The 13,429-nt window shown below is 43.7% G+C and overlaps 1 protein-coding gene across 1 annotated transcript in view; it reads left to right on the plus strand.

Moving 5' to 3' along the window:
• The window catches only part of LOC138520913 (cytochrome P450 2A13-like), a 314,460-nt gene that overhangs the window by 271,214 nt on the left and 29,817 nt on the right, over window positions 1-13,429 (plus strand). Inside the window, exons 6-7 of the mRNA XM_069633340.1 lie at window positions 3,939-4,080; window positions 5,842-6,029. Coding sequence (XP_069489441.1) covers window positions 3,939-4,080; window positions 5,842-6,029 — 330 coding nt within the window. The remainder of the gene's footprint in view (window positions 1-3,938; window positions 4,081-5,841; window positions 6,030-13,429) is intronic.

Here is a 13,429-nt window from a genome sequence, read left to right on the forward strand (position 1 = left end):
CAACCCATCATGAGCATATTGGAAACGCAAGAGCCCATCTGTAAGGAGCAGGTTTTACCTGAAAACTTGAATAATAGACCCAATGAAAATAAAATCTATTAACTAGCACCTCTTTATTCTGACACAAAATTACCAAATGATCTGCCAGGTAGTGAGGATAAAATGTTATTTCACTTAGGTTCACTAAAATCACCCAGTGGTACCTCAAAAAGTATAAAGGTTTTGGACTTTTGTGCCACTATGACGAGCCCTTACCTGAACCGATGTTTGGAAACAGTCTCGTCCCAAGATTTAGCTTTGATTGAATTGCTGCGAGACTCTTGTGGATCCAATCAGGTGGTGATTCACTTATTGTTTCCTATACTCACTGAAATCATTGTCTCAATCTGACAAATTTCTAAACATTGGTTACCAACTTTTAAAGATGGTGGGCACTAGTGATAACATGGTGCAGAATGGTCAAAATCAATCTAGGTTGGCCGTGACCCAAGTAATGGATGCATTGGTTAATAATAAAGTGTGTGCCTCTCTTTATTTTGATAAACCAAAGTTTTCAGTAACTAAGAAATATAATTGTAACTAATTGCAACCTACAAGCCTCTTAATGTAAACTGGAAGGGATATTCATCAATGTTTCTATACGTTTAGTGTGTGTACCAAGTTCAACCTTTATATATAAATAGCTAAGGATGCCTGTGAATTGAGGGCTGTTCATGCACAATGACATTGCTACCCTGAAAGCCAGGTTCCCCTCTTAGACCCCTCCTCAGAAACTGTAAAAGAAAGGAATGAGAGATGTGGCATCCGTTCAATTCTCACATCCAAACCTTGAAGATAACCAAATGTGTATTTATGGTTCAAATCACTTTACTCGTAGGGTGAGTTGTGTCAAAAATACAATGAGTATGAAGCCTTACTGTGTATTCAAGCTATGAATCTTATCACACATAAAGGTTTCAAATACAAAATATCTGTGGTCATTCTTAGGCTCCCAAAATGGTTTAATGCATAGATGCCAGCAACCCTCATTGGTGATGTTTGTGCCCTCCTCATTCCCCGGAGGGTATTTTGAAAGAGTGCAGAAGGAATGTGCCAGAGTGCTTATCTTGCACACGTTACCTTCTATCAGAAAATAATGTGCATGTTAAGACAAGTAAGATGTTCTTATTATGAGTACACTCTGTGATTTAAAGGCTTATAAATGAATATTGTAACATATAATAAAGTGACCGTTAAAATAGTTTCCTTTTTTAAAATAACTTTTAAAATAACTTATTTTGCAGAGAATATAATGAAAGTACACATATATATCAAGTCGAGGGTATACACAGGCGGACCAAGTCCACCGACTTTTTTCAGAGGGTGGGCTCAGCAAATGAGAAACATTGAATGTCCTCTTTGAATTTATGAAATTAAAGCCAACATCAGGGATCAAACTGCAATCATCAGGATTGCAGGCCATACCATTCACCAACCTGATGAAAAATAACAAACTAAAGGTGAAATGTCCATTTTGTTACTGCAAGTTCAAGGGAAAACATTTGTATTGGTTCTTGGAGTTTAAAACATGTACACCGTTTAACGTTTTAAAAAACGCTATTAGAAGGAAATATCCTCTCATGGTTTTGTCTGTGTTTTGATTTTATGACAGACAACTGCAATTTGTCCTGTGCAATTTTGGTCGTTATGCAATGAATCAACGCACATATAGTGAAACGTGCATATTTCAGCTTGATATGCTAATTTATGGTGACGTCACATCCCATTGCATTTGTTGATGTGTCCCTCCACTTTCATTTTTAGGACTTGACCCCTGCCTCCAGCCGCATCCTCTGACCAGGTCTGCTGGAACCTCAGCCCCCCTAGCAGAGCCTATTTGCACCCCCCCATGTGAATGTGCTCACAGTATGCTGCAGATACTCTTGCAGGACACACACACAATCACAATACAGGCCTCCAAATACCATTCAAGGAGATACTTTTTTTGCAGCTTCATTCAATCCATTTTTGACCATAAAAACACAGTGCCCCTAAGAATCCACATCCATTGACATATATTTATTTTTGCACTGCTGACAATACTGTCAACAACAGCTGGGGGCCAGGAGTGGGGGGGGGGGGGTCTAGCAAACGTGAACCAGACAACCCAAGACTTACTCAGGGAGAGCGAGACAAAGACATGGGGGCTCATTACAACTTCCCCGAGCAGGGAAAAAATGGCCGAAAAAATGCCGGTAATTCCGGCACTGGCATTTTTTCCAGACCTGCCGGTGGGGGCAGTGAACTACTGGCAGGCTTGACCTGCTGGGAGTTCAGAACCCTACCGGCAAATACATACAGGAATCACCGGCACCAGTACTACAGGTGCCGGTAATTCCATAAATCCCATCCATGGAGTTCTATGGAATGAGAACTTACTGGCATCTCTGCTGTTCTTAATATCCCGGTAACACTGCGATATCGGGCGGCAGAAACAGTAAGGTAGTTTTGCTGTTATCCTGCCGAAATTACCAGCGTCATACCGACAAAACTGTAATAAGGGTCACAAAACTGTAACAAGGGTCATAGAGTGAGGCAGAAAGAGAGAAAGGGACAGAGACAGGGTGCACTAGATTTTATTCTGTGTGGACTCACCACCAAAATGAATAGTGTACTTCTCCCAAATCCACGAATACATCATTTCTGTAACATGGCTCCAGTACAAAGGCATGGACAGTGTTTAGCCTCTGAGAATACTTAATTGTCCTGATGCACTGTTCAGGCCCTGCTGGATGATCAGAGGCATGGCATGTACCCAGTTTGCTGTACCTGTGATATGATATATGATATGATATTTAATTTATATCACGCCTATACACAAGTGTTTCAAGGCGCGTCGAGGGAGTAGAACAAGAGGGAACAAGACAGCGATCTTACTAGACCCAGTCACATTGAGATTGAGCAAGTGCAGGGGAGAGGGAAGGGGAGAAGCGCCAGGGAAAGGGATGGAGGAGCAGAGCAAGACATAGGATCAAACATTGAAAAGCAGGAAGTGCGGTCTGCAGGTGGCAGTGCAGGGGTTAAGTGAAGAAAAACGGGATGGATAAGTGCCAGTAAGGGGGGGGGTGTAAGGTTGCAGATAGAGCCCCACGTGCAGCGTTACCAGCGGGAAGTGCAGGTATACTACTAGGAGGGCAGGAGCATGGGCCCGTGGTACAGAGGGTAGCCAGGTAACCAGTGCACTACCAAACAGGAGATCAGCAGGGAAAAGGAAGAGAGAAGGCAGAAGCAAAGAGGAAAGTCTTGAGCTCCTTCCGGAACCAGAGAAGGTTCTGCTCCAGTTTCAGAGAGGCAGGGAGACTGTTCCAACAGGAGGAGCCAGCCGAGGAGAGAGATCTTCCCTCAATTTGTTGCTTGGAAAGGCGACTGACCCTCAAGGAGTTTGAGGTGGAGGCGCAAAGTGCTCGTGTAGGAAGATACTTCAGAAGAGAAAGCCAGCGATATTTTGGTCCCAGGCCCCAGTTTGTGCATGTTGGAACAATTTACCATTGTATCTGCAAAGTCTTTTGGTAAGGTTAGACATTTGGGGTACAGCACCACAGGTAGGTGTTTACATGGCTGGCAAGGCTGGGCCAACCTAATTTCAAGGTTGGTTTTGAACATGTTCATGTGCTATGTTGAATAAAGCTTTCAGATGCCATTCAAGCAATGCTGGGAATAGTTAATAACACCAAAACATCCGATGGCCGCTCTGAGGCTCGGTACGGTAGTCATAGTGTTTATCCAGTCGTTTGTATAGCAGTCATAAAAGGAAAACATTGTTCACCTGTCTTGTTCTGCGATCTTTGCTCAATATTTACCTTTTGAATTTTGTTCATAGATTTTCATGCGCTAAAAACCTTGATCCTTTCCAGCATTGTACATTTCAAAGTATTATTTTTCTTTCTTTTCAACCCAAGGAAAAAGGAAATGATTCTACAGAGTACTTCATGAAGAATTTGGTCATAAGTGTACTTAGTCTGCTACTTGCGGGCACTGAGTCGGTCATCTCAACCATAAATCACAGCCTTCTCCTCATCAAAAAGCACCCCGAAATTGAAGGTACCTCAGTTAAGATATGAAGATATGACAAAGGACTTCACCTCACTCTACCTAGAGAGTGAGAGGATATCGCTTTCTCCAATTGAACACCTGGAAGCAGTGGACTGGCCTATAGGCCACTCTGTAGATTTCCTGATAGGCCTCTTTCCTGTGGGTACTCTGGTTTTCACCACCTCTTAGTCTCTCTTCCATATACCCCATCCCCTTCCTTCCATCTTTCCAGGGGTGGACTGGCCTACAGGGACCTCTGGAGATTTCCCGGTCGGCCTCTGCACTCTGGTCCTCTTTTGTGTGGTAACCTATTATATTTTCAAATTTTCTCATAGGAAAAGGGTTGGGCTTGCTGAACCTTTGTATTATGGGGCCACTTTGAAAACTATTTCCAGGATTTGGTTCCCTGTCCAACCCTGCATCTTTCCCCATTCCCCACAATCCTTTGAAGTAAGGAATTTGTTATAATCCTTCCAGTATATTACTCCTCACTCTTGAAACGGCTAAATGTCAAGTAAATGCTATGCTTAACAACTTTTTAATCCTCATGTGGATACACATGTGCTTTCAAATTCAATATTTCTATCATTTTTTTCTTGTTGCAGATCCCCTCAAAATCCCACTGAAAAGGGTTTGACTTGATTTCCCAACATAATATGGTTCTATTTAAAAAAAAAGTTCTTTTAGTTCCCAGTTCACTTCTGGCAACAGGAAATCTTGTGTTTCTCGTTGGTTGTGATTAAAACGCATTACTGTATACCTCTAAGCTTGCAATCTGATGGCAGGTGATCAATTTCCAGTTAGCCGTGGACCAATGACCACATCTCTAGCCAACATGTAGTTCTTATAGGTTTTGCAGACATCCACTTATACTGTAGTAATTAAGTTAGGATACCACTTGGGTCTCCAAGTATTATCCTAACTTAATTACTCTGAATCAGACACTGCCAATGTCATTGGGCAGATAGCATGGCATCACATGGAGAATATGAGCTGCATCCGAGGGTCAGTTTCCAGTTAGCGTTGGGCCAATAACCCCATCTCTAGCCATCAATTATCTCCTAGAGGTTTGCTAACCTCTGCTTATTGATGACGCCAGTGTCCTGATAAGGTAATTCTTGTGAATCAGACACTACCAGTGTCCATAGGCAGATACCATGCCATCATCTGGCTAATGTCCAATGATAACATTTCCATATGCGGTTTACACAGTGTCTGCCATCCCATGTGTAACCACTTACCATTAAACAATTACCGATAAGATGGGTTTAAAAGCAATCGATCACAAAAAGCGCCAAAAAGTGTTAGTGCCTTCGACCAGAATCCTAAAAATCATAAAACCCTCCCCAAATGTACCCATGGAAAAGGCAATCGGAAATGACTCACCAATCTTAAGAATCCACTAAACTCTATGGTCCCTTGACTATCACTGCCATTGTTCTACTCACTCTTCACTACCCAATACCCCAGTACAGAATGTCTGCCCACTCCTGTATTTCCCTCCTTGCTACATACTCTTAAGAAAACTCACGGAACTGTACATCTGCTCTTCATAGCATACATGTGCATTAACCACGCCCCTTTAACCTTTGCCTTAGGTCCAGTGATCCAATGACTTTAAAAGTTAGCTTGAATGGTTCTGAATTATAAATCCTTAAAATGATGCATTTTGGTTGGAATATTGATAAACCCTTTTTAAAAAGTGTTATCAGACGGCACTTAATGGAATTCCAAAGGCCCTTATTGGCTCTTTTATGTTCTTCATGGCAGCAAAGCTTCTTGCAGAGATTGACTCTGTGATTGGACGAGACCGCCTTCCTTCCTTTGATGACAAGAACCGGATGCCATACACAGATGCCCTGATCCATGAGGTCCAGCGGTTTAGCAACATTTTTCCTTTGGGCCTGCCGCACAGAGTGACACGAGACATCACATTCAGAAATTTCATGCTACCCAAGGTAATCATCTTACAATGTTTTTGATTGAGTTACTCTAGATAACGAACAATGAACTATTTGACGATATCTTCACTTGTGACCTACCTTCTGAATGTGGATGGAACTGAAAGCCGGCCTACTAATATATATTAGTACCCTGCGATGGCACAATCAGAATGAAAGAGCCATTCTGTTTGGCCCTCGCCGAGGCATTGCCAGGCCGGGAATCTGCGGCTGAGAGGCTACCTTTCCCTCCTGTTTCCTCCCTCCTTCTATCTCCCTGCCCGCCCCACCCCACTTACCTTCTATGCCTTGGTCCCCAGTGGGGGACGATGGCAGCCTCCTGCCATGTGGAGACTTGGAGAGGGGCCATTCCACATGGCTGGAGGCTGCCATCATCCCTCGCTGGGGACCCAGCTATGTTGTTTTTTTTTTTTTCGTTCTTTTTTTTCCCTTCCCCTCCCTTCCGTCTTCCCGTCCACTCCCAATGGCAACCATGGAAATGGAAAACGGACTCCGTTTTCCCTTTCCCGGCAACCATTTACTTTGTCTTTTTTTTTTTTTTTTGAAACGCTGCATCGTTTCGGGACAAAAACAAAGCTTTTAGTTCCCTGGTCACGCAGTTTTTACGGGCCGGGGTATCAATAGCTATATGCCCCTCACGGCGGTGTCATTACCGACTCTGGTAATGCCCCGGGGCCTTCGTTAAGGCCCTCGCTTCGCTTGGGCCTATAACTATCGGCCCCAGGGCATTACCTGAGTCGGTAATGTCCCGCCGCTCGGGGCATATTGCATTAATAACATCTTCCCTCACTGTCTTTTATCATAACTTTTGCAAGTGATCGTCCTTTCCTATTGGACTGTATCCTTAGACTTTTTCTGTCAGTCTGGCAATACTCATGGACCTGGTTGCTTCCTGGGCCCTTGTTACGAATCCCTTCTCTGAGCGCGAGTAAAAAGTAAATAATAGGGGGAATTTAATTATTATTTATTTATTTATAGTTCTAAAAGAACCTTTCCAAAAAGCAACAACAGTAATATACATATACAATATTATCTTGTATATACATCTATTACTCCAGTCAATAATAACTTCATTTCCAAAACATTGTTAAAATATCATAAGATAAAATTACAAAATGCCCTTATACAACCTTGATTACAAATTACAAATACCTACACTAAGAATACACTAGGTATACACCAAAAGTGGGCAGATAGCACACAACATGTATAAAATACTGTTAAAATACATGGATGGATACATGGAGATTGAAGAAAAACAAATGAATAATAATATGCCACAGCCTATACAGTGCAATATGCAAGCTCTGAGACAATAGTCTGAAAATTGATCTGATTTAATAGTGTCATACTCATGCACGCATTCCCAAATACACACATAGAGGCTGCCCCCAAGCGTATACACTCTGTAAAAACATGCCTCGCCATTTCTATCATTTGATGTATTTATCAAATACGAGACACCCTTTTTTGTAACAGCGTGTTAATGTAGGCTCCCTGGCAGACCAGCAATGGTAGTTGATTTATTCGTTCATAGTCTAAGCATTAGGTTTCAAACGGCTGGACTGGAGCTCTGCTGGAGGTAGGTTTGTCTTTTAAAATATTGATGTTTAACATTTAATACATACGTATATGCTCTTGAAGTCAATAAATGTTTGTAATTATTGACCCAATCGCTCTGCTCGGCTTTCCTCTTAAAAAGGGTCTTCAATGTTACATAGTTTGTTCCTCAATTCAAATCTGTGTACCGACCCACATTTGCAAATAACTTCTCATTTAAAACTTCAATCTTACAACCTACACATCCCGGTTCAACCAGACAAGCTCTTCCTACCATTGCCAAAAGCCGGCATTTGGGGTTAGATTTAGATTTCAATTACAGTTCACCTCTCCTCACGAGGAGCTGACCTTTCAGTGATACCAGGCCCTATTCAAGCCTTAAGTACTCTACTGGGGTTGAGGGTGCAAGTTTTAAGATCGTTTTCAAGGAAGTAGCCCACCAGTGTGTTCAGCCAATTCACATCACACATAGCTACTGCTTCGAGACCATACAGTACTATAGGACAAAAACTCTCTTTATATAAATAATGATTCCCTCCAAGGAATACCCAGCTGTTTGTTTTGCACATTTGTCAATCACATGTGTTAACTGAAGTGCCTTCCTCTTTTTTGTCTCTTTGATATGAGCATAATCAATTTGAGCACTCATTTCCAGGCCAAGATAGGCATATTTCTCTACATACTCTAAGACACCCAGGCTCGTCGTAAAGACTGGGTGGCTGACCTTCCTAGCGGACACCAAAATGATTTTAGTTTTGTCCGTGTTCATCAAGAAATCATTGTCTGCTGCAAACGATGTAAGTTCCTCAAACATACCACTCGCGACAAGGTAGGTATGGTTGAGCAATACCAGACCGGCCGCACACAACATGCAAGGCAATGTGACTCCACCAATTTTTGGGCTACAGCCTGATACAACAGTAACACATGCTGGCAAGTCTGCTACATAGATGTTAGACAACAGGGAAGCCAGCACACAACCTTGCTTGACTCCCCTGTTGATCATCACCCAAACGGACATGGTACCAGCATCGTCAAGCAGTACACGCCCCCCAGTATTTAGGTGCAGTCCCTTAAGAAAGCACATATGCTACCGCAGGCATCCCAAGCCCACCATCTCAAGCCACAACTTGTCGCAGATGACGCAGTCAAATGTGGAACGGAAGTCTACAAATATGATGTATAAAGCTGACCTTCCTTTAGCTGCCGTCAACTGTATCAATCTATCTATAATAATTTGCATTTATATGGCGCTACGAACCCTCAGGAATCTGAGCGCTGCTTATTATTACCCACGGTGTGTGGTGCACATTTATCGACCTCGGAAGAATGAAAGGCTGAGTTTGACCCTGCCGGGATTTGAACCTGCATCAGCAGGCTCTGCACAGATGTCAAAGCGAGTACTCTACTTGCTGTGCTATCTGACTCGCTTAGCCCGAAGGTTATGGACAGTAGCACACCCAGGTCAGAAACCAGTCTGGGAAAACTGGAGAACATTATTTTCTTCCACCATGCCTGTAGAGCCTTCAAAATGAAGGACGCAACGATGTTCCCAGTCACATCCAGTAGTGACAACGATCTGTAGATCACAGGCAGCAACCTGTCACCTTTTCTGTAAACTTTTCCTGTGTTAGGTAAACTTTATCAAATAACACCTTTAAAACCCCAGCCCACATCCCCGGGTCGTGCTTCAGTACGATATTGGCAAGCCCATTAGGGCCCGGTGCCCTGGAACATTTTAATTTCCCGATGGTCAATTCAATATCCTCCAAGTATGCTAGCCGAGGCCAGCTCACAGGGCACTGTTACATTCCAGGGAAGTTTAAATCCCTACTATCTTTACCCCTTAGATGCGTTATCCAGGAATTTTCCTTATTCGGATTCACAATTCTCTTTTGTCCTCTCTCCTTTGGCTAATGAGAAGGTCTGCCAGATAGTTCGAGTCTCACGCCTTCTAAGGCCACCTGTCATCTGCTGCCAGTGGATATTCTTGACGGAGAGTCTTCACCATTTTAACCAATGTTTATACTCCACCTTGACAGCTTTGGACTTATTTACCACCTCATTAGCAGAGCTACAGGCTCTCTTGATTGTTCTTAATTTCTTTCTCATTAATCGATTGGCATTGTGAATAGCAATATCAAACCTATTTATTTATTTAGTTGATTTAATCAATGTAATGATTTTTACAAAACATTCTTGAAGAAGGAGAAGAAGAAACTGTAGATCAACAAAAGCATATACCAAGGCAGTCCAAGAAGGAGAAGAAGAAAAGACGAAAGGAAGAAAAGGAAGAGGAAAAAAAATGGAGCATTGTTGCGAAGACCGTTTGTTTGGGTCAAGTTCCTGAAATGTTGCTGTGGTGGCTTAGGTTGTTATTAAGAAGCCGACTTTGAGGGCCGCGAGGACAGGAGAAGTTTAAGGGTTTGTGTTGTGGCAATTGTCCAAGTTGTCCTTTCTCCGCTCATTAAGCGGCCCCGCCACAGTTCCTTTTCCTTCGTGTATGATGCCGAGAGGTGCAGTAAAAGACATTTCTCACCTATTTCTTTTGTTCCTGGACAGTTTAATAGCAAGTGGAGTATGGTTTCCACCTCTGCTTCGTTCTTACAGAAACGACATGAGAGTCTGAGTTGCTTTGCCCTTTACGCTTTAGAATCTCATTTGTTTCCAGCAGGTTTAAGTGTGCTCTCAGGAACAAGTTTCTGGCTGGTTTGCTGGGGAACAAACCTACTCAGGTAATTTGGAACTGAGTTCAATTTGTTTTGGTAAGGCGGGAGGTGACTGACTGATTTCGCCTTTGCTGCGTTGTCCAGGGTTTTGATCCAGTCAAGCTTGCCCATTTTCCTTTTTATTTTTTTCGGATGCCGGACGAGATCGACTTCTGAGGACTGGATTTCCAGCGGTTTCGTTTTGCACGCTGCTGCCCAAGAATTTAGCACGTTGCAGCGTGCGGCTAGAGTTTCTGCACGTATTGAGGCTAGTAGGTGCGGACAGTCCAGGAGCAGCGTCTTCCTGTGTAGCATCATTGTTTTTATCTCCGTAGTCCCTCCCAGAGAGAGAAGGCCTAGCTCTCTTCTGATTAGTGGCATAGATGTTGACTTTGGAAGGCCTAATACCGTACGCCAAAAGTAACCCTCTAACTGCAGCCACAGGTGTCCTGGTGTGTGCGGCAGGGCTTCTGCTGCATAGGTAAGGGACGGAACCACCTTTGCGCGGTAAAATCGGATCATTGGTAACAGAGAAAAGCGTCCAAATTTCTTGTCCAGAGCGTGGGCTTGTGCCGCCAGCTTGTTTACTTTGTCCATTAAGGAGCTCTATAGGGTTGAATTAATGCTTGAACGGTCAAAAGTTATTCCCAAGTATTTGAAGCTGTTGACTTTTTCTAGAGCGACCCCCTCCAGATGCCTGGACGTTTTTTCTTGTGGCCATTTCCTTTTTTCCAGGACCAGTATCTTAGTTTTAGATACATTGATGGTAAGGTTGTTTGCTCTGGTGTAGATAGCCAGATTATCTAACTGGCGCTGGAGGCCAATCGGGGTCATGTCCATTAAGATCAAGTCATCTGCATATAGTAACCTTGTAGTTTTCTGATTCCCCATGGAAAAGAGCGAATGGGTAGTTCAGAGTCCTTGAAATCACCAAGGTATGCAATAAAGAGGGTCGGTGCTAATGGACAGCCCTGTTTCACTCCTCTTCTCACTGGGATTTTTGTCGATAATAAACCCGCTTGGTTCAGCCTCACCCGGAGCTTGGTGTCTTGATGTAGTACTTGTATCGGTTGAAGAATTTCTGTAGGACAGTTCCAGAGTCAACTTTTCCCACAATTTCGTTCTGTTTACCTAGTCAAAGGCTTGCGCCAGGTCTACGAACGCCAGGAAGACTTGTGGCGCTACTCCGAGGACTTTGCTTTTTAGAGCACTGAGGAACATGATGTTTGTCGCCGTGCCATTGTTTTTGGTAAACACGTCTGAAACGGGTCGGCACACACAGCGTGCCTTGCCCATCGCTGGAAATGTTGTAAGAGCAGTGCTCCAAAAACTTTGCCGATAGTGTCCAGCAGTGCTATAGGGCGGTAGTTTTTTGGTTCTTCTTTTCGCCCTTTTTCAAATATGGGCACCACGATAGATGTGGTCCATGAGGAAGGTATTTGTCTAGATTGTTTGCATCGTTTAAAGATTTTGCTAATCAGCGTGGACCATTCTTTTGAGTTTTGTTTGAGGTCAAGGTTGGTGATTCCAACCGGACCAGGTGCTCTTGATGGTTTGAGCCTTTGGAGAACCTTAGTTATCTCTGTTTTGTCGCTCAGATCTACCCAGGGCTCCAGTTTGATGCGGGTCTCCAGAGGCGTTAGAGCTGACGGTGTCTGGAACAGATTTTTATAAAAGTTTATCCACTCTACCTCACTTATAGGGTTTGTTGGTGATACTTCCAGGGGGGGCAGATGTGGATCTTAGCAGGGACCAGGACTCCCGTGGGTAGTGGCCGCAGACCAACTTCAACATAGCTTCTGCATCTTTTTGGTAGAGATGTGCCCGATGTTGTCTGATCCAGGATTTGTAGGTTAGCTGGATCCTGTTGAAGCTGGCTTGGTTTTCTAATGAAGGGTAAGTGCGCAGTTTTCTTCTCGCTTTCCTCACTAGACACCTTTTCTCGACCAGTTCTCTGCTGTACTCATGCGTGTAGGGTTTGTTTCTGCGTCTAAAGCTGTTAGGTTGCAGTATGAATGGTACCAGGAGAGGTTGATAATCTGATAGTAATGGGACTTGCTGTTTACGGAGCTCAGTTCCTTTTTTTGGTAATGGTACTTGATCTTCAAGATGGAGGCCACCGAGAGTTTTATGCGGTTTTGTTGGTTGTTAGACTCCACTTGTGCAATCATGTATAAGTTCTCCTTTGGACGAGTCTTTCAAGGCCAACAGATTGTGGTCGCTATCTGAGGATTTAAGAACTTTGAACGAGGTGGTTAAGATTGCCAGTTGTCTGCTTACAAAAATATGATCAATGTCCGCGTGAGAGTTGCCTCTTTCCCAAGTTGGTAGTCTATTTACTCTAGAAAATAGGTCACCAGCACAGAGCAGGTCTCTAGATGACATCAGAGACAGCCCCTTTGATCCACGTCTGTTCGTTTCTGTGCGATGAAGGAGGTACGGGGAGCCAGGTAGCTTCCTGCGAGGGCCAGGTGGCGTTCAGGTCACCACAAAGGATCAGCAGAGCCTCTGGACAGTTCACAAGAGCTTCATCAATAGTCTCTCCAATCAAGGCTATGAAAGCGGAGTCACTCATGGCTACAGGGTTCCAGTAAACATTGATGACAATTAAGAGCAGCTGTGTGGGTGTCCCCATTTCGCCCACGGGCTGCTCCCAGCTTACCTCCGCAGCGAGAAGATATATAGTCGATCTCAATGTTTTCTTGAGGTGTAGACCGCAACCACAGCGAATAGCTGTTATGAGACTGCAAGAGGGTCAGCCAAAAATCCCTTGAATCGCTGAAGCACATGCAATATCGTATCCATCCATGACGGGTCGTGCTGTCATCCAGGACTTTTGTATGCAGATTATGTCAAAGCACCCAAGGTTTAGATCACCTTTCTTGGTCAGATGCAGAAATCCACGTGTGTTCCATGACCCCAAAGACATCTCTTCTTTCCCAGAGATTAGTCTGGCGGAGAGAGGGGCAAAGGGGTACTTAGCGGATTGCTATTTGTTCTTGCGGAGCGTCAGGGCCTTCGTATCCAGGCCCATAATTGCGATAAGGGGGCTGGTTTGAGGGTTTGTTGAAGGCCTGAGTCCTTTGATTTAGGAGATTGGATGACAGTGCGTTGAATTTTTGCCATAGG

This window comes from Ambystoma mexicanum, chromosome 13 (assembly GCF_040938575.1).
Source record: "Ambystoma mexicanum isolate Mex_15411 chromosome 13, UKY_AmexF1_1, whole genome shotgun sequence".
In the NCBI taxonomy this organism is placed as follows: Eukaryota; Metazoa; Chordata; class Amphibia; order Caudata; family Ambystomatidae; genus Ambystoma; species Ambystoma mexicanum.